We start from the raw sequence: 22,992 nt of genomic DNA on the forward strand, positions 1-22,992 counted from the left end.
AGGAGATGGCTTCTAAGATGCATGCATGTTAGCGGAGCAGTAGAAGTAATCAGGTTAGAAGGAAATCAACAGCTTGAAACTTTGACAGGTGATGGGACCTCTAGCAGTGGTGAAGTGATTAACAAGAGATCCAACCTGAAAGAGCATAGGCATCTCAAAACAAAATGGGACTGAAGGAGAAAGCAGTGAAACCACAAAAGAATTTAAAGACAAGAACCAACACATTCTAAAATAGGTCAGCAAGCAGGCAGATAATGGACAAATAGAATTCAGGTAGACTGCAGAGTTCCAATAGACTAGAGAAAAATGATGGTGAAGTAGAGTTGGATGTGGTCATGACACAAGTTGAAATTGAAAGATAAAAATCTTAGAGATTAGCTTTATCTGTCAAATGTACATCATTTCTAATATTGTTGAGTAATGGCATGTACAAGAAAAACAGCAAGTAGAAAATAGTCCAATCACAAACAAGAGAAAATTTGCAGATGCTGGAAATCTAAGCAACACACACAAAATGCTGGAGGAACTCAGCAGGTCAAGCGGCATCCATGGAAAAGTGTAAACAGTCGACGTTTCAGTTTTGATGGAGGAGCTTGGCCCGAAACGTCGACTGTTTACAATTTTCCATAGATGCTGCCTGGCCTGCTGAGTTCCTCCAGCATTTTGAGCATGTTGGTTAAGTAGCAAATAGATAGATTTTGGGGGTAACATAAACAAAAGTACAGGAGCAGAGAGGAAAACCTTTGCTAGCAGTTTACTGAACTTGGTAACAGATAAAAAAGCAACCAACTGACAAGTTCCCACCTACTGGTGACAAGGTATTTGTGCAGGAAGGTAGCATCAATTGTATTCAAGGCAGTAGCCAAGTCAAAAGGGACAAGAAGAGACGAATTAGCTCCATCTCAAACTTTCTATGTTTTTCATAGCTTAACCAATGTTGCTGGGCAGAAAATTGCTTGCAGGGTTTAAACACAAAGAGTTCTGGATAAAACAGTCAGGAATTTCAGAGATTACAATCTGTTCAAAGAATGGTTGCCGACGTAAGAACAGAATAGGATGAAATCAATAAGATGTAGTTAAAAAGACTGCGAGAGCCATGTTACAATTAAAACATTTCAATGCAAGCAGGAGCAGTAAATAATAGATTAATCTCTTCAGAGAATGAGGTTGAAATGATTAAAATAGGCGAGCAGTTGCAGTGCCAAATTAGCATTTTGTTAATGTCCACATTTGAAGGTTTCTTACCTTGTGGGTGACAGTTTGGAATGCAGAAGCCGCTTCCTGGAAGGCAGAAGATGAAACGAAATAAATGTAAAGCTATAAACAACGATTATCTTTTGAAGAAAGTCAGCCCTTAAACTAATGAGCTCGACGAGTAGAAACCTTCCCATATTTGTAAATAACCTACAAGAAATTACAACAGTTTGGCCTTCATGTGCCAAGTTTGATTCAGAATCGTAGGAAAATTATTTGAAATGTTACTTTGAGATGATTGAAATTGTATTACTCTTTTGCTCTATATCCATTACATCAAGCTAAGAATACCAGTAAATTGAATTTTCATTGCTTTATTTTTGGACCGACTAAGCATGTAAAATAGAACTAAACAGCCATTCAGGAGACCATTCAGAATACAGTGATTGAGCACTGCCCTTCAACCTTTGGGACTGTACATCTTGGAAGACTTCCCTGTCTGACGAGATTAATTCCCTACTATGCCTGAGTAGAACTACCACTGAAACACCGACCCATGTCTCGATTCTGTTGAGGACCAGCTTGAACAGTCCGATCCTCATCATCTTATCTGCATCTGGTCATAAATTTAAGATAATCCACAAGGTGTGCCCATCCCTTACTCCATTCGCCTGGTTCCAATGAATCTCCATGGAGTTCCAAACTGACAAATAATTGTTTAATAGGATCCACCCCATTTAAGAATTCCTTTCCAGCTACACTTCAATCTGAATTGAAATTCATATTCATGCTCGATTTGTCAGAACTAAGCTAAATCTGACACACACCATCGGTGAAGGCTGTTGGATCAGATATATCCCTGGCCCTTTCCTAAAACCATTTACTTTTTTCACCCCATTACCCTCTGCACATTTACAGTACTTCATTAGAAAAAGAAATCAGATTAGAATCCACTCCTGATATAGCTATGCTTCATTTGGGCGGAAAATGACTCACTGTGTCGAACATCAGTAGCAATATATGTGAAGTTACATAGAAAAATATATTCTATTTTACTGCACACAAATAGTTATACAAAGAGCAAGGATTTGTGAATGGTTATTTTCTGAGGTAATAGCACCATTATTAATAACAGTTTTTTGAAGAAAATTGTGATAACCTATCACTGCAAACGATGAGGTGAGTGAGGGCAAAGCAAAACTGAGAGATGTACCCTGCTGGTGTGCTGCAAAATCAATGCACTGGGAGTTGGAGTGGACAATTCAGAAGGGAGAAGACGAAGCAGAGGAGTTTCGAAGCCTGTCCAACTTATGTGAGTGCGAGGGTGGATCCCCCTATATGCCAAGCCGATTTGGAGAGGTTGAGAATAGCTTCTCCAGCAGCAGAATCTAGGCCTGGAGTGATTCACTGTGGTGGGGCCCAACTCTTGGTGTAAGGTTCAGACAATTTAAACACTGGCCCAGATGGTCTATGGGCTCCTCTCTCCACCATGCTAAGGCTGTGAGGCTGCCCTCAGCTGCTGTGCTTTGGGTCTGCGAACATCACGGCGATTTGCCAGCTAATATGATGAACTAACTACCAAGGCTTTGGGACTAATCCAAGCTGTATCGGGGATTTGGATCCAAGGACTCAATTTCGTTTGGAATGCTGCTGTTGCTTGCTTCTATTGTTTTCATGTTTTGTTTCGTTTTCTTTCACCATTGGCACTGGGACTTGGTCTTATTTATTTAAATTGGGTTCTTTCTTTCAGGTTCCTTGTTAAGGAACCCAAAAGGTGTTGCCTGTTAAGCAAACAAATCTCAAGGTTCTATAACTTATACATACATTGATAGTAAATGCACTCTGAATTTGTTTGTTCAATACCAGCCTAACTTACACAGCCTGTGTGCAACAACTTAATTACACACATTTATATGATTGAAATATAAAATGTCATATATCATTGATTGCATTGTTTGTGGTGTAAACCACTGAATAAATTATTGAATTAAACTTGATTCGATCAACATGATGTTAAGAAATGACAGACTACCAGGGATATGCAACATCCAAGTGGTAGTATTAACTATCTGCTCTGTTGCACTAGATGCACAACTAGGCAAGCTATAGAATACAATACTGGCATCAAACTGAGTTTGGGGAAATTGTCCTTGCATTTTATAAAAAGCAAATCCAATTGTACAACACAACACCAAATTAGTCTACCCTCAGTCATCAGCAAATCATCCACTGCAGTGAGGCTGAGGCTGTGAACCTATTTGTTGGTCTTTTTCTTAATGAGTTCTTTCAGGTTTCTTGTTTTGTGGCTTTCTGTCAAGAGACAAATCTCAAGATTGTACAATTTTATGCAGACTTTAATAATAAATGTTCTTGGAACTTTGTTTGAAGGTGTCACTGACAAGAGGCATCCATAGGTAATCACTCACAACTAATCTATTTACCAATGCCCACTTTGGGTTTTGCCAGCAGCACTTTGCTCAAGACCTCATCAGAACCAATTGAACCAAACATCTGAATTTGAGGTGAAGTCAAAGAGCCTGGCCTTGACGTGAACACAGCATTCGACAAAATGCGACATCAAGACACCTCTGCTGAAAATAACATCAATGGGCATCAAAGGGAGAATACTGCAATGCTTAAAGTCATACAGATTGCTGAGATTGTTGGAGATCAACTGGGCATGGGCTAATAAGTGGCAAGTAATAATCATACAACAAAAATGCAAGGCAACAACTGCCCTTGACATTCAATGTCATTATCACCAAATCCCTCACCATTAACAATCTAGGAGGTTGCCATTAACTCCAAGTGATCCAGCATGGATTCTCCAAAGGCATGGGCTAGTACCAAGCAAGAGTCTCTCAAGGGCTTTACACCATTCAAGAAAATTTGACTGGCACTCATTAACCACCTCAAAAATTCATTCTCTCCATTGATGGCGCTCAGGTCCCGCAGCATGTACCATCTACAATATGTATTGCAGTTACTCACCAAATCTACTCTGAGCATCTCCCAAACCCACCAACTCTGACTGGAAAGAGAGGGGGTTGAGATCAGAGGCGAGAGCCAATTTCGCTCACTCTCCCACAATATTTACTCCTCTCTCCATGGGGCTGAGGCTATGTAGATCGCCTCGAAGGCAGTGCTCTGTGCCTGCAAATGTGATGAACTGATACTGAGGCTTTGGGCCTACTTCGGGCTGCTCTGGGGGTTCAGATCCAAGGACTCATTTGGTTTGGAATGTTGTTGCTCACTTCCATTGTTTGCATTCGTGTTTTTTTTCCCGTTTCTCTGCGCATCTGGTGTTGGTCGTTATTTTATTTTTTTAAATTGGGTTCTTTCAGCTTTGTGACTGCCTGTAAGCAAACAAATCTCAAGGTTGTATAATTTATACATTCTTTGAAAATAAATGTACTTTGAAACTTTGAAGTGAGACAACAGCAAAAATGGAGAGAAAAGGCACCATGAGGAGGTCTATCATCCAAGTTGCATATCATCCTGACCTGGAAATATGTGACTCGTTCTTCATCACAGAGTTTGAAATCTTGAACTCCCTACCCAAACAGTTCTGTGGGAGGACTACTGCAATTCAAGAAGGTAGATCACTGCCACCTTCTCAAAGTCAAACATCAACAGGTAATAAATTATAGCCTTTCCAGAGATTCCAAAAATCAATCCAAAAATAAATCATTCAACACTCACATTTTGTGTCCATCCTGTAAGAAGCAACTGATCTACATAGTGCAAGCTTTAAATCGAGGCCAATATTATGAACATGAAGGCAGAGCAGGCTATTTAATGAATTTCAAGGACTGTATCTGTGAAATATTCAGCCAGTTAAAACATCTGCTCTTAATCACACTCTTGGACATGCCACAGGATTTTATTCAGAGGTGAGAATGTTGAAAACAACAAACTATTTTCACTAGGGTAATATCTGGGTTGGAAAATATGAAACAAATTACCTATAAAATCTCAAGTAAAATGGAAAGTCTTCCAAATACATAACTAACCTCATCAGCATCGGTTCAAAACTTGGAGATGCTGACAGATATACAATGAAATCTCAGAATTTCCTAGTTTTATTCCAGTTTTCCAATATTTTAGGGGGAGGTCGGGTTGATTATTAACTTTCACTGATTATATGAAACAGAATAATTTTGCAGTATACACCTCTCCGAACTGTTCCTCCTACTGTGGTATAAAAATTTTAAATTGAAATGATTAAGATATTCTACAGTAATCTTTATCATGTGAGAACATCAGATATTGCAATATTGATCTGCCAGATTAGGATTGATTATCTTGATTAGTAAGGGCATCATAGATTATGGGGAGTAAGCACGAGAATCGGGTTGAAAGGGATAATAAATCAGCCATGATGGAATGGCAGAGCAAATTCAATGGGTTGAATGGCCTAGTACAGCTCCTGTGCCTCATTTCTTATTAAAATATTGAGTTCAATTCCCGCCATTTTCTGTAAGGAGTTTGTACGTCCTCCCTGTGACCATGAGAGTTTCCTTCGGGTGCTCTAGCTTCCCCCCACAGACCAAAGATATACTGGTTGGCAGGTTAATTAGTCATTGTAAAGTGTCCTGTGATTGGACTAGGGGATTGCTGGGCAGTGTGACTTGAAGGGCCGGATAGGCCTATTCCACGCTGTATCTGAACCAATCAGGTGAAGCCATTACTACCTGAAGACAGTGGGTCACTGTGTTCACTCTGCCTATTCTGCATTGTATTTGGACAGATTGAATAGATAAACCACATAAAATTATGTTCTGTTTTGTCTGATTATTTGTTAAATAATACAATCAGCAATGTGAATTTCAATTGCTAATTCTATCCGACACAACCGCAATCAGGCACTAGAAAGAAATATTGAAAGGAAGGCAAACTATTCCAATGTGTGTTATAACGAGTGATAAGAATTGGGTAAGTCTAGTACACGTCTGAGCTGCTCAGGTGCTCACCTATTGCAAGATAAAATGAAGACACTTACTAAATAAAGTCGGTAATAAATGTTTGTCAAAGCTAAATGCAAATTGTGCTTTTAATTTTGTCAGATCATTTAAATGCATAAATAATAATTGATTGGTGTAAAATGTAGAAATGTTCAAGTCAACAACATGAGCTCTGACTGAACTCCAGATGAGTTGTTGCAACACCCAAAGTGGCCCTGTAATCACCAAGGCCTTGGGATTGACTTGACATGGCTTGACAATGACATGCAACATTCACTGGGGGAAAAAAAATGACAAAATGCAAAAAAGTAGACAAAAGAAATTTAACATCTCATGGCATCAGCAGACAATGTTTTTAATTGATTACTACTGTTTCCCAAGCAATATTTGTTTGATAAATTCAACTACTGCTAATCAGAATGCTTTGGAAATGTGGATTGAATGAGGAAGAGTGTTCTGAAAGATAAAAGGTAAAACACTTACAATAATTACTATCCAAAAGTGTTAACAAAATAGAATAGTACTGGCATTTGATCTGCATAATTTGCTGCATCGTCAGAGCCTCCTTTTCCACGGAAATTCAATGTGTTAACTGTGCTTGTAATTGGTTTCTTCGCTGAGTTCTACATAATTTGTCAGCAGAAGTAATGATAAATAAGAGAAATTCTGCAGATGCTGGAAATCCAAAGCAACACACACAAAATGCTGGAGGAACTCAGTAGGTCAAACAACATCTATGGAAATGAATAAAGTCGATATTTTGGGCCAAGACCCTTCATCGTGTACTGGAAAGGATGGGGGGCGGGAGGGGAGGACAGGGGAAGACGCCAGAATAAAAAGGTGGGAGGAGGGGAAGGAGAATACCTAGAAGGTCATAGGTGAAGCCAGGTGGGTGGGAAGGGTAAAGGGCCTAAGAGGAAGGAATTGATCGGAGAAGAGAGTGAACCATAGGAAAAAGGGAAGGTGGAGGGGACACTGGAGTAGGTGATAGGCAGGAGAGAAGAGGAAAGAGGCCAAAGTGAGGAATAGAAGAACAGTGGAGGGCGAAGGGAAATTTCTTTTACCATAAGAAGAAATCAATATTCATGCCTTCAGGATGGAACATGAGGTGTTGCTCCTCCACCCCGAGGCCGGCCTCATCGTGGCACAAGAGCAGGCCATGGACCAACATGTCGGAACGGTAATGGAAATTGGAATTAAAATGATTGGTCACCAGGAAGTTCCGCTTTCAGCAGATGGCGCAGAGGTGCTTGACGAAGTGGTCCCCTGATTTACGACAGGTCTCACCAATGAAGAAGAGGCTGCATCGAGAGCACCGGACACAATAGATTCGCAGATGAAGTGTTGCCTCACCTGGAAGAACTGTTTTGGAGCCCTGAATGGAGGTGAGGGAGGAGGTGAATGGGCAGGTGTCGCACTTTGGCCTCTTGCAGGGATAAGTACCAGGAGGGAGATTAGAGGGGAGGGACAAGTGAACTAGGGTATAACGGAGTGAGTGAACCCTATGGAATGGAGGGTGGGGTGGGCTGGTTAAAGATATGTTTGGTGGTAGGATCTCTTTGGTGATGGCAGAAGTTGCAGAGAAGAATACGTTGGATGCAGAGGCTCATGGGGAGGTAGGTAGGAACAAGAGGGACTCGATCACTGTTAAAGCGGCAGGAAGATTGGGTAAGCGCAGATGCTCAGGAAATTGAAGAGACGTGGGTGAGGGCAGCATCAATGGCGGAGGAAGGGAAACACTGTTCCTTGAAGGAGGACATCACTGATGTACTGAAAAGGAAAGCCACATACCGGGACAGATGTAGTGGAGATAAAGGAGCTGAGAAAACAGAATGGCATTTTTACAGGAGACAGGGTGGGAAGAGGTATAATCAACATAACCATGGGAGTCATTAGGTTTATAAAAGATTTTAGATTCTCTCTAGAATGTAACGGTAGCACCAATGTGGAAAATTGACTGGACATGACACTCAGACTGCAGTATACCAAAGGTGCTTTTTCTGGATTTAAATCTAAGTTTGAAATTCATCCTTTGGGCCACTTGCCAGGTTGAATATTCTAAATTAAATGGTTTATCTAAAGCGTACTTACATTTTGGAACAAAATGTTTGGTTATTGAAAATTGCTGTTTTCACATTCAGGGCTCAACACACTAGTAACTTTTACCAAGTGTCCACTAACCTGTGCCGAAGATAAATCTCCAAGCACTACAAAATCATTCATAATATTATTGCAATCTTGCAGTAATATTTATCGCATCCTAAAATGTTTTCATAAAAAGGTTGTAATTATGAAATTCAACACCCTAGTGGGAAAAAAAGTAATATCTTACTTTTACCCATTAGTTACCATAAGGAATGCCTTAAGGACTTTATACTGCTTAAATATCAAAACAAAAAAATAATTATGTTACATCCCTGTTTCTCTGAAGAACAACTGCTAATTTCATATCAGTTTATTTTTTGCAAACAACAGCTCTAAATCCCAAGGAACAGGGAAAAGTTCTTAAATTTTTATTAAGAGAGAAGTGGTTTCAAGATGAAATTGCATCAATGAAAGTTCAGAACCAAGGTACCCATGGATGGAAGATTCACTAATTCAATATTTAAATCAGCTAGCCTGCAGGTCAGTGTTGATGACTGCCTCGCCTGTCTAGTTCGCCTGGCATCTGCACAGTTTAGCTTGTCAACAAGAATCGAATTCTTTCAACTTAACATCAGGTGATATTCTGTGGGATGTGAAAACATGCCCTGAACTGATAGGCTACAAACTTCAGAAGTCTTATTGATTCGATTTGAAAGTCCTTGTATCTCATAGCACTTCACCACTTTCCCAGTAATTGAACTTACACTGAGGTTCTCTGTTCTCTGATAAATAGGATGCATGCCCACAGGGAGGGAGAGGGCCCATGTACAGATTTCTCACCTGATCATTTGGACGATCTATTTCCTCAATCAGGGAAAACGCTGACTGAACCCTATCAAATACTCCAACAGCAATACCATCAAAACTTCCACTTACCATGAAAATTCATTTAAATTATATCACATGGTGAAATGAATAAGGGGGAAGCCTTTAGCAATATTGCAATCAATTTATTCATAGGGCATGTAGTAATTGAATTGGCATTAATTGAAAACAAGAAATAGCTCAGTTTCTAGGATCTCAGTGCAAGGACACTACAGCATTGAAGGTCATTGCATGATTGTGAAAATGCCCTTATAACCACTGCAGCTAATATTTGTTGCAAACTTCAAAAGCAATGGAAAAATGCAAATGTCATCAGTCAAGTGTATTCTAATTTGTTGTGGTTCATGTTTTAAAACAATGAAAATTTCATAAATGGAAAGTTATTGATACATCAAAATTACATTGTAAAATGTGCCTGGCAGTCTGAAACCACACCCATCAACAGTGTTCAGCATTGAATACACCAGAACAACTTACAACCTAAAATACAGGATGTGACTCTTTATCGTGCTCAGAAACATAATGTTTTTTTTTGGTCCATATTGACACTGGCATCTATTTGACCCAATCAATCAGTGATTTGCTATTGAGAGATGACAAATATCAGAAGCACCACACAGTAAGTCCATGTGAGTCTCGAAGACCTGCATGGACCCAAAGCCACACATAGCCAGAGAAGAGATACACCTCACAGATTCAGAAGATGCACTCAGTACCACCACAAAGAGATGGTACAGTAGCGTGGGGGTGAATACGCTTTACTGCACCAGTGATCACCCAATGGGGTTAAATTCCCGTGCATGTCTATAAGGAGTAAGGAGTAAGGAGTTTGTACATTCTCACTGTGACTGTGTGGGTTTCCACTGATTGTTCCAGTTTCCTTCCACATTCCAAATACCATGCTGGTCAGGTTTAGTAAGCAGTTGTCATCCATTGTTGGTGACAGAAGTACAACACTACTTGCGGCTGCTCCCAGCAAATATTCGGACTGTGCTGGTCCTTGATGTAAAGGAACACATCACACTGTATATTTCAATGTTTTGATGTGCATGTGACAAATAAAGCTAATCTAATTTAATATTGGCATGTTAACATTATTACTAGTATTATTAGGATCGAAACTTAAATTGTTAGTACCATTTGGAAAAAAGCAGTCATGAAAGTGGCAGAGGCAAAATTACAGTCATTAATCAAAGATCTTCCTTCATATATGCAAGGCAATGAACAGTGACAAAACAGACTTTAGATGCCTGTAATATTCAATGTCATATTCACAACCAAATTCCTCACCATCACACGCTGGAGCTTACTGTTGACCAGAAACTTAACTGAAAAGGACTGAGCACTGCAACTTTACTCACATTTCAAAAGCTTGCCACACCATGGAGAATGAATCACCTCCCAAGTCCCTGAAGCCTTTTCACCTCCTACAAGTGTGTGTGATAGAATGATCTCCAGCTGCTTGATTGAGTCAAACTCCAAGGGCATTCAAAGTGAACACATTAGAAAATGACGCTATTCATTTAACTGGTACCACATTCACCACTTCAAGCTTTCATTCTTTCTACCATCAGCACACCACGGTGGCAGCGTTTATCATTGACTGTGTACAATTGTGCAATTAGCCAAGGCTTTTTGAAAGCAAATCTCAAAACCTCAACATTCAACCACTTAGGAGGGAGGGGCAGGACACACATCCAAGTCTGCCTCTAAATCACATTCCAAAATATCTTAGAAATACATTGCTATTCCTTCAAAATCAGCAAATTGTAGAAATCCCTCACAGCATTGTGAGAGCACTCACACCACACCAAATGCAATGGCGACAGCACACAGCCACTTTCTCAAGGTCCATTATGAATGGGGAATAAATGTGACTTTGCCAAAATGTCCGTATTATGTAAATTAATAAAAGAATGTCCAAGGATTGCCTTGAGGAGGAAGGAAAGAAATAGACAGGATTCAAGAATCAAGCTGCTCTCGGGAATCCAAAAAACCCTCCAGTTAGCACGTATCTGGTACAATCTGCAATATCTTTATTCCATTGTTCCCACCACTCACACAAATTTTGCACCCCTCCCCAGTGAGGATCTCTTCATAGGGGCAAAGATGAGATGTTAAGAAAACCTCCTTCCAGTTCATTTCTATCCCAGGGCTGGGCCTGTAGTTTGTGGAGGTCAATCCCATTGACATCAAGCAATTTTGCAACTACAACGAGAATTAACAAAATCTTAATAGGCCTCTGCCCCTTGTTTCCTAGCTGGATTTCAGCATTCCTGGGAGAAGCACAGCAACCTCTGATCCTAGGACATACACCACCCAAAACATGTGTAGTCCACACATGGTTACCAAGATGCCATCTTCTCCCTATGCAAATCTCTTCCAAAGTAGGAAGATTAGGAGAAAAACATGAAGGGTTTCCTTCTTTGGTGAAGAAACAAAAACTTCTCAGTCTTCTGTTTGCCAAAATCCTAGAACAAAACTCCTGGGAACTGACTGCTTTCCTGAGATCAAAATTAAAGAATTCTCATACCTTTAGCATTCAAATCATTTCCACGAGACAAACTCTGCATTTATTATGTGGGTATTAAATAACTGTTGACTCACTGTTAGGTACTTTTTAAAGAGTATCATGCCCTTGCCGGTGAAAAAGACCAGACAGAAAGCTCCCTTGGTTAACTCTGTGGCTGCTTGCTGATGAAATGGACAAAGGTATTTCTCTAAATATGAAATTGAACATATTATAAAATGTGTGTTATTGTACTCTAGTGGGGAATGGAAATGGTAGGATTTTGTTAATATTAATTTGGGTTCTGCGCTGTTTTGCACTGGGATAGATCTCCTACCCTACCACCCTACTGCAGGTGCATTGATTATTATTTTCTTTTTAAATTATATTTTAAAATTGATTATGTTTTTCTTTCAAAATTTTATTTTAAAATTGACATCTAACAATCTCTTTCATACATTATGTGGTTGGCACCAAGGTTCAGGCTAAGAACTCGTCAATATTTACAGGTTGGAAAGGGAGAACTGAATGATGAGGTCATCAAGGCTGAGTAATTCAGACATTCAGTCTGTTCAGTTAATGTATGTTCAGAAGAATATGTTGGATCATAAGCCCTAAATAATTAGCTTTTTTCTCAACTTTCCCTAACAATTAAGGCAGCATCCACAAAAAAATGAAATCTCCATTCATGGAATTAAGAATTACTGCACACAGTGCAGAGTACAGTAAAACAATAATGAAGCTCACATTGTTCAGACCAAAACCAGGAGTGAATTAAGATGACATACATGGAATCACCATACAAATTGAGGAAATTACTTCACAATAATTTTTAGGAACATAGATGTTGTAATTTACTCGATGTCTTTCTATATCCTCATAAAGTAATATTGTACACAGAAAATTAAACTAAGACAGTTAAATTCTCCAGTCAAGACACAGCAGAATTAGTTAAACTTCAAAACAAATTACTTTTAAATATTATCTGAAAAGTACATTTCATTAATAACAGAATTGTTAGAAAAATGATATTTCCCCAAGATAGCCATAAGTATCTCACAGGTTTTTGAAACTATTACGGTGCAATCACTGATGTTTCATGGAAGTCAATTTGCACATATGACACAGCATGCTTAACTGGAACGCAGGTATTACAGCCAAATAATTAAAACCATATTATGTCTACATTCTGTAGTTTAACACAACTATTACTTAGATTAAAAATAATTTCAATCAACAATTATTTGTCTTTATAGCACTGATATCTGCTTTTGAACTGTTAAATGTAGAGGTAGAATCAACCTAGGCACGAACAGAATTAAAAAATTGCTGTGGTCATTGTTGCTGAAGCTGCATCTCAGGAGGAACAGAGTTATATTTCAGATCACTGTTTTTTCATCAGACATTCAGGTTATTGACTGAACTGTTAACTATTTTTCATTCTCCACAGATGCTTCATGGCTTACTGAGTATCCACAACAATTTCCGTTTTAATTTCAGACTCCCAGCTTCTGCTGTGCTTTCGCTTTTTCAAGTCAAACTGGATGATTGCTCAAAAGCACAAGGAGCAGAAAATGGTATTTGTTTTTTTTAAATTAATAAACAATGATATCAGAAGTTGACTTATGCAGAATCACTTGAACTCACATTTTTTCTTTCAGGTTTTTTAAAATAAGTTTCTGTGTTGAAATCATAAATCCTAATTTACGATATCCTAAAAAGGAATTACATAAATGAAGAGAAAAATAACTCATTTACTGCCTTGTGTATCAATGCTGAAACACCATTACTGTAGCAATCACAAAGCCTTGCATTTGACAGAGAACACTTGCACCAGAAAACAATGAATAAATTATCATCAGTAATTCCATGTTAATTGTAAAATCTCCTTCTTGAAATGTCAAAATGCATCACCCTGGTGTGCCAAAAAGTGGTTGGGTGAAATCTAATGTACTGTTTATTTGACTGAATCAAGTTTCCACCATTGGTTGTTCAGATATGAAAAAAAATGCAAAATACAATTAATTCCAATTCTGTTTCAAATGCTGATTGATTGGCTCTGTACTTGCCACAATGTGTTTTGGTTTATAAGTCGTGTGCTTAGTTATTTCCTTTAAAAAAAAATACCATTAAGCGTTTATTTTCCACTGACTAGTACAAGTAATTCATGTTCAGAACTGGAAAACGCCTACTCTGATTGAATCACTGTTCTGTGTATTCTTGTTATATTTATAAAGCACTATACATGACTATAGCTAACCAAACTGCTTCCTGTTAGTTGGTAAATAATCAACACATGCTTGATCATTTGATTGTCAGGAGGAAATTCAAATAGAAATTTAAATTAATCAGATTTCTAATTAGTTACTAGGTTAGCTCCTACAGTAAACAGCGCAACAACCATTAACCCAAATGTTCTAAGTTGCTGATAAGAATTTATAAAAATGAATGAGAAGTTGACAATGTAGCCCTTTTTAACTAGCTATGTTTATGATTCATCCCTAATTATGAATCTATTGTCTAATTTCTCATCTCATACGTATACATCTAGTACAAATTTCAAAGTTAGTTTATTATCAAAGTACATATTGTCACCTTATACAGCCTTGAGATTTTTATCTTTGTGGCTTTACAATACACAGTCAATCCAAGAAACACAATAGAATCAATGAAAGACTACACCCAACAGTTTGGAAAACGACCAATGTGCAAAAGCCAACAATCCCTGCATATACAAAAGAGAAAATTAAATAATAAATAAACAATAAGTATCAAGATATGAGATGAATAGTCCTTGAAGAAGGTGTGTCCATAGGTTATAGCAACAGTTCAGTGATGAGGCAAGTAAAATTTTTCCCTCTGGTTCAAGAGCTTGATGTTTGAGGTGTAATAACTGTTCCTGATCCTGGTGGTGTGGGTCCCGAGGCTCCTGTACCTTCTTCCTGATATCAGCAGTGAGAAGAGAGCAAGACCTAGGTATTGGGGACCCCTTGATGATAGATGCTGCTTTCCTGCAACAGTGCTCCCTGTGGATGTGCTCAATGGTGAGAAGAGCTTTACCCATGACTGGGCCATATCCACTACTTTTTGTAGGATTTTCTGTTCAGGGGCATTATGTTTCCATATCAGGCTGTGGTGCAACCAGTCAATATACTCTCCACCACATACCTACAGAAGTTTTATAAAGTTTTCGATGTCATGCTAAATCTTTGCAAACTTCTAAGGAAATAGACACACTGCTATGCTTTCTTCGTAATGGCAATTACATGCTAGACCCGAGACAGATCCTCTGAAATGATAACACTGAGGAATTTAAAGTTTCTGACCTTCTCCTCCTCTGATCCCCAGATGAGAGCTGGTCTGTGGACCCCTGATTTCCTCTTTCTGATGTCAATAATCAGCTCCTTGGTCTTGCTGACACTAAGTGAGACATTATTGTTGTGGCACCACTCAACCAGATTTTCAGTCTCCCTCCTACGTGCTGATTTATCACCACCTTTGATTCGGCCAACAACAATGGTGTTGCCAACAAGCTTAAATGTGGCACTGGAGCTGTCCTTAGCCTCACAGTCATAAGTATAAATTGAGTAAAGCAGGGGCTAAGCGCACAGCCTTGTGGCACACCTGTGCTGATGGAGATTGTAGAGGAGATGTTGCTGCCAAGCCGAACCATCTGCAAATGAGGAAATTGAGGATCCAGTTGCACAAGGAGGTATTGAGGCCAAGGTCTTGAAGCTTATTCATTCGTGTTGAGGGGATGAAGGTATTGAATGCCGAATTGTAATCAATAAAGATGTGCTCCTCCATTTCTGAGCCCAACACACCTAAAAATTTCTCCACGTATGATGGCCATAACTTTGGCTGTCATGGTCCAAGCATTGAAGAATTCTCTCCCAAAGTTTCTCCACTGTTTCATTTCATTTAAGGCTCCCCTTCAAATTTTCTAATCCATCTTTACATTGTTATGGTATTGGGTTTATTGTTCACAAAGCCATAAGCTCAGAATATATTCAGCCCCATCTAATATAGGTATCTATGGGTATCCTCATTATGGGGAGTTTGTATAGCACCCACCTACTCTTCAAAGACTAACTTACTTCTGTCTAGTCTCTGCAGTAAGGTTCAGCTCCATATACCCACTGCTTGAGTGGTGGGTCCCCATTCACTACCAAGGAGGAGGTCCTTCCATCTAATAAAGTAGTTTATACACATTGTTAATAATAAATGTTTAGAAATAGACAGAGAGTTGAGAGCACATCTTTAATACTCAGAGGATTTCTTTCTTATAAAACATTTCTGAATTACAAAAGATGTACAAACTACACACAATTTTCAAACGCAGGTACAAATCTTATGAACTAAAAGAACATAGCAAGTTGCAGATGATTGAGCCTTCCATCACAGAAATCGGTTCGAGGAATGAATTCTGGTTCTTCTTTCTACCACCCCATTTTTCTGTCATTCTCCCTGCCATTCCTAACAATCACCAATGTTTTCTAACACTTATACTGTTTTGCTGGTACTATTTGCATGTGATGCTTCTCAGATAACTTTGCTGCGACAAAGTAATTCACACAGGTGATCTAAAGGCTTCTGGAAATAGAGATCCCAATCACAAACAATTAGTACTGACTCTCTGAGTACACAACATCCCAACTATTGGAAGATCAACTCTGCAACCATGTTTGATGAGCTAAAGGACATACCTCACAGCCTGCGGTTGGCTAATGTAGACAAGTGTTATGATCAGTTCACATTGCAAACCATAGTTTTTAGCAGCCAGCCCCCGCTGTGGGCCAGCAGCCTGTGCTCTAAAACACTGATTGCAAAGCTGTGCTTTTAACTTCAAACTGATTACCTTGCAATTTACATTAAGAACTGAAATCTGGTTCTTGTTCACAACAAGAAGCTGAACAAATAATATTTGTTAGAAGTTTAACTTTGTCACAAACAACTTTGACCCCTTTAGAAAGGTCAAGCTGCTGTACTAGAAAGCTGAGGTTAGCAATAAGCCTCCAGAGCCGTGGAAAGTGAATAGCTATCACTATACTGCCATCAGTTTTACGATTAGTGATGTTCACAGTGAAAGGCTTCAGGAGACTATGCAAATAGAATTGTTGTTGTTTCAGACGACAAAAGTATTGAAAAATGCTGGGGAATGCTATGATTACTTAAAAGAAAACCAATGATTAAACCAAAATTAGATGAAACGCTCGATATACAGTGGTGTAAAATGTGCAGTCTTGTGCAGTACGTCTGCAAGAAAATTAAAGGTACATTGCAAATAATTTAAAAAGTGAAGCTGTTGAAATTATCCCAGGAGGTATTAAGCAAAATGTTCTTTCCAAACTTCAAATTCAATTCCTTGCATTCCTTAAGTAATACCACCATCACCCTGGTGTTGTTCCAGGATAAGTGCTCAAGTTACTCACTTAAATGCAATGTGGCTTTAGTATTATTTACAAGAATCTTACATGGATTAACCAACATTCCACAACTGGCTGGCCTTGTACAGACATAAAACCTCAACACTTACTGAGTGGCACAAATGAACTGGAAATGGAACCCACTATAAATTTTGCTCATATGCTTACAGATTTCAATGCCATGCTTAACAGCTCTTAAACACCTTGACTTGCAATACATTTACTAAAAGTCAGCTCCACAAATTTACTTATTAGGGTCTAGATATTGACATTTTTCTTTTCATGAGTTCATTAGTTTACACTGTTCTTTGTACTTCTGCAGACACAGATGAAATTGAAGAACCCGAACACGCCTATATTACTTCATCCAAGCACAAAAACCTGAACAGAAGAACTTTGCTGAGTGACAAGTGATTGTCATGCAAATTGGTTTTGTATTATTAGGAGAAATGTTAGATTACAAGACTGTGCACAAAGAGGTAAGAGAATAGCTGCTGAAATGTATTTAACAACACAACTCAAACAGAAAGACATCAATTTCAATGTGTGCAGGTGAATTAACTTATTGGATAAGGCACTTACAAGGGTGTTGGCTTGCATTTAACCAAAAAATGTGAGAAATTGCAAGACCTTTGAATTCTTCAACAGCATTGATTGAAAATTAAATGACAAAACTGTTTAGAACACAGAACAGCACAGGAACAGGCCCTCTGGCCCATAATGTTGTATCAAACCAATTAGTAATCAAAAGGCTCTCTCCAGCAAGGTCCATACTTGTCCTTATTTATAGCTATCTTAAAACTTAAGGAGTTATGGTCACTGTTCCCTAACTGCTCATTCACTGAAAGATCGGTCAGCTGGCCAGGCTCATTACTCAACACCAGGCCCTTCTCTTGTCGGATTATCTACATATTGATTTAAGAAACCCTCCTGGATGCACCTAACAAATTCTACTCCACCTAAACCTCTTGCACTCAGAAGGACCCAGTTTATATTAGGGAATTTGAAGTCCCCCATCATTACAACCCTATTGTTTTTACACCTTTCCTGAATCTGCTGGCCTATCTATTCCTCAATGGCCCAGTGGTAATTGGGAGGGGAGGAGTGTCTATAGTACAATTCCAGAGTAACTTTGGTTCCCCTCCAGTTTAGGTGCAACCTGTCCCTCATGTACAGGTCAACCCCGCCCCAGAAAAGATTCCAGTTATCCAGGAACCTGAAACCCTGCCCCATGAACCAATTCCTCAGCCACCCATTCATTTGTACTATCATCCTCCTCCTTCCCTGACTAGCAGGTGACACAAGGAATTATCCAGAGAGCACTACCTTGGAGGTCTTGCTCTTCAGCCTTCTTCCTATCCTCTTCTACTCACTCTGCAGGACCTCTCCTCCCTTTTTAGCAATTGCACCACAACCTCTGGCTGCTCATCCTCCCACTTAAGAAGATTCTGCAGCCGCTCTGTGACACAGAAACATAGAAAACCTACAGCACAATACAGGCCCTTCGGCTCACAAGGCTGTGTTGAACATGTCCTTACCTTAGAACTACCGAGGCTTACCCACAGCCCTCTATTTTTCTAAGCACCATGCATCTTATAAGCTTCATGACTTTCCAGACCTAACACTTGAGAGGCAACACACCATCCGGGTGTCCCTTTCACAGTCTAGGAATCTCCTGTCCATCCCCTTAATTATCAAGTCTCCTATCACTGTCTGACTCTACCCTTCCGAGGCTTTAGCCTCCATGGGAAGACAGTGTTGAACAATGTGCAGCTACATGCTCATTATCCAGAACAAAAATAAATTGGTGAAAACTTCACTTTAAAGGAAAGAAATGAGATTATGCTTACTAAAATCATGAAATCATTTAAATTTGCAATAGCTTTCTGTGTATGTCTGGAAGCATGTGCCTAGTATCTATTCAAATCGGCAGAGGGAAGTGCACAGTAGCAAATCTTTTATGCAATATCTTCTTAAATAATTTTTCCTGAAATCATTGTCACTATATTCAAGATCTGCCAAAGGTATACAGTACCAGACTCAACTCTAATCCGAAGTTCAAAGTATGTCACCAAATACTAACCTAAGATTTATTTTATTGTCGGCATTCACAGTAATACAAAGAAACACAATAAAATTATCGAAAACTACACACAAAGGTGGCACACAACCAATAAATAAGACACACTGTTAAAGTACCACAAAAATTATAATACTAATAAAAGAAGAAAGAAATAAATAATATTGAGAATATGAATTGTAGAGTCCTTGAAAGTGAGCTCAAAGGTTGTGGAATCAGTTCAATGCTGAGATGAGCTGGTTCAGGAGCCTGATGGTTGAAGGATAAAAACTTTTCCTGAATCTGCTGGTGTGGGACCCAAGGCTACTGTACCTCCTTCCCAATGACAGCAACAAGAAGTTAGCATGACCTGGATGGTGAGTGAACTTGATGATGGATGCTGCTTTCTTGTGGCAGTGCTCAAAGGAGGGAATGGCTTTTCCTATAATGGACTGTGCTGTATCCACTACTTTTTGTAAGCTTTTCCATTAATGGGAATGTGGAATTGTTACTAGATTCTATTTCAACACTCTCCATCTGCCCATCATTTCTCACCCTCCCCACCCAAACGGGTAAAATCCATTATCCACCAGCTGGTCTCCCACTTCTATATACTGGGCAATTTCCCTCAAAACGATCAGTCCTGATCTAGAGTCTCAACACAAAGTGTTCATCATCCCTTTGCCTCCACAGATGCTGCTTGAACCGTTGAATTCTTCTAGCAGTTTATTTTTTTTTGCTCAGGAATTGTCCTATTTTGTCATGCATCCAACCATTTTCAATGATTAGACTGAGAACTCAAAAATGACAAATGTTCAGAAAAAGAAGTGGCAACATCTGTACAAATGTTTGGAATGATGTCCTGAATATCAGTGCTGAAATTCAAGACCCAGGTTTCCTAATACTGAAGACAGCCAAGCTATCAGAATTCACCATAATTACTTCAAGAAAATGAAAGTATTCTCACAAATCTCTTACCAGTCTTCACATGTAATTCCTAATGTTTCTGTCAGCGATATGGTGCACATACAGGTTCAACTGTTTGAAGCATTCATCCTCTTTATTCACAAATCAACTAAACAAACATTAATTTCAAGAATTTGCAAACTCATCTCCCTTTGAATTACCGCAGTATTGCATAGTTTTACTGATTAACAAACTATTGGTCATAAGTTCTACATTTTATAAAGAATTTCCTATCCAAATATTTCAAAAAGATTTTTAAATTTAATTTCTGATATTTCAGCTCTTACCTTATTTGCATGTATTGTGCCTCATCTTCATTTGATACTGTATTTAGTGGTTAAAAATATAATTAAAAATGCAGCTCAACATCAGTAAGATAAAGGAGATGGAGATGGACTTTAGGAAGACTAAGCCTGCACTGCTCCCTGTTACTGTTGATGGTGAAGATATGGATGTGGTGAGGACCTACAATTACCTGGGGGTGCACTTGGAAGACAAGCTTGAGTGCAGCACCAACACAGAGGCTGTGTACAAGAAGGGGCAGAGTTGCCTCTACTTCCTGAAGAGACTGCGGTCCTTTGGAGTATGTAGGCCTCTCCTTCACATGTTCTACCAGCCCGTTGTCACCAGTACAATCTTCTATGCTGCGGTGTGCTGGGGCAATGGCATCAACACAGATGATGCCAACAGGTGCAATAAACTAATTAGAAAGGCTGGCTCTGTTATAGGAGTCAAACTGGACACACTGGAGGCTGTAGTAGAACAAAGGACCCTGTAGAAAATCCTGGAAATTCTGGACAATGTTTCTCATCCTCTGCATGCACCTTGGCTGAACAGAGGAGCATTTTTAGTAATAGACCAAGACAACTGCACTGCTCCAAAGAACACTAAATGAGGTCATTCTTACCCTCGGCCATTAGGCTGTATTAGGCTATATCTGTAGATCTGAGCACTTGTAATGCCACTGTAACACCGTAAGTTCCTTTGGAATCAATGAAGTATCTATCTATCCATTCTTTCTTGTTGCTGATTGGTGGACTGGAGGTTTGGGATTTGATGTTCTTGTTGTTGTTTCTCCACGTGGGTGATCTATTAGTTTTTGTGCGAGGTCCTGGCTGGGGTGTTGGGGTATGCGAGTTTTTGTTTCTTTTTCTTTTCGTGCAGGGGAATTGATGTCTTTCTTTCAACTACTTCTATGGTTTTTCTGTATTTTATGGCTTTCTGGAGAAGACAAATCTCAGTTGTATTCCGCACACATACTTTGATAACAAAATGAACCTTTGAAAATTTAAAGACCATGATAAAATCACACACAGATGTTACAGCTGGCAATGCTAGCAGTGGGTTTGTTTCCAATCGAAGCTTTCAGGAGTGACTTGCCACCACACTATCTGAGGCAGGGCTGTCATACAGATCAGACTGATGCAGACTGGGCCAGGATGACAAACCATCCATACTCAGCCCTGGTTATCTATGAAACTTGGGTGAATCTTGAATAGTAATTCTAGGCAAAGACACTAGGAAAACAATACCCGGTCCAGTTGAGAAAAAGAAGAGAATATTTCATCAAAATCTAACAGAATTTTAATGTTCAATGTAAATGGCCACGTCCAAAAACTGACTAACAATGAACACTTTGTCACATATGTTACTTGTTAAAATATGTTTATGTTAATCTTATATTTACTTATCTACTAATATTTGATAAAATGTCCCTTTTGCTTTTCAGCTTCCAGCAAAGTCAACCTATCCAATGACCCCTGGGAGTTCTTGCTCAAATTCTTCTCCAATCAGGCGGCTAACTATTAACATTTCCCTCTGATCCTTACAGTAACATAACCTCCAGCATCGCTGAAGACCAGGTGCTTTCATTAAGTTCATTGATAACAAGTTAGGTCACAAGGCATCAAGAATTAGTGAGATCAATGCATGCAATGGATTTATTACAAATGGATCAACCAATCAAAAGCAAATGGAATTTGATGAATATGATTACAGTTTATCTGGTATTGATAATAGGGAAACAGGATCTTTGGAGGTCGCCATAAATATATGTCAAATCAGGGAAAATGGAACACAAAGCAAAATATAGTTGTTAAGTAATCAAAGATGAGGAGGAATTTCTTTAGCCAGAGGCTGGTGAATTTGTGGAATTCATTGCCATAGATGGCTGTGATGGCCAAATTATTGGGTATATTTAAAACAGAGGTTGTTAGGTTCTTGATTAGTAAGGGTGTCAAAAGTTATGCGGAGAAGGCAGATGAATGGAGTTGAGAGGGATGACAAATCAATAATGATTGAATGACTCGATGGGCTGAATGGCCTAATTTTGCTCCTATGTCTAATGGACTTAAAATCAATGCTTTAATCATATGTACAAAGCAGTGGGATGCAACTTAAAAACAAAATCATTACAACTTAAACCAAAGCAACACACACAAAATGCTGGAGGAACTCAGCAAGTCAGGCAGTATCTGTGGAAATGAATGAACGGTTGACGTTTCTGGCCAAGACTGTTCTTCAGGACTGGAAAGGGAGCCTAAGTTGCTCAGTTCCTCTAGTATTTTGCGTGTGTTGCTTTGAATTTCCAGCATCTGCAGAATTTTTCATGATGATAACTTAAACCAAGCTATTTTATGACAGTAGGTTTGAGTGACACATCCTGTTGTAAAACAAATAAACTGATGGCTTCACCTATAACTTCACAAATATATTTAAAAGGAGAAGTAATCTAACACATATAAAGATCCACCGGCTTATCTGAAATAAACAACTTCTGGCTTTATTCTTTTCGCGGTTGCTGAAGGAAGGCAACATGCTGGTGTATTGCTGAGCTAATGTGATCAGCCATAAGGACACTCTAGCTGTCAAGACTGATATTACATTACTTGTCATGATGCTCGA

General features: G+C 39.0%; 1 protein-coding gene across 11 annotated transcripts in view; it reads right to left on the reverse strand.

Moving 5' to 3' along the window:
• The window catches only part of anks1b (ankyrin repeat and sterile alpha motif domain containing 1B), an 870,400-nt gene that overhangs the window by 748,078 nt on the left and 99,330 nt on the right, over nt 1–22,992 (reverse strand). For 8 of the 11 annotated variants that reach the window (XM_063072522.1, XM_063072520.1, XM_063072519.1 and 5 more), the window contains one exon: nt 1,246–1,281. The exons of 2 other annotated variants lie outside the window; for them this stretch is intronic. In XM_063072522.1, the coding sequence (XP_062928592.1) occupies nt 1,246–1,281 (36 nt within the window). Of the gene's footprint in view, nt 1–1,245; nt 1,282–22,992 lie in introns of those variants that run through there. One more of the 11 variants, XM_063072516.1, reaches the window with a different exon arrangement.

Source organism: Mobula hypostoma, chromosome 20 (genome assembly GCF_963921235.1).
Source record: "Mobula hypostoma chromosome 20, sMobHyp1.1, whole genome shotgun sequence".
In the NCBI taxonomy this organism is placed as follows: Eukaryota; Metazoa; Chordata; class Chondrichthyes; order Myliobatiformes; family Myliobatidae; genus Mobula; species Mobula hypostoma.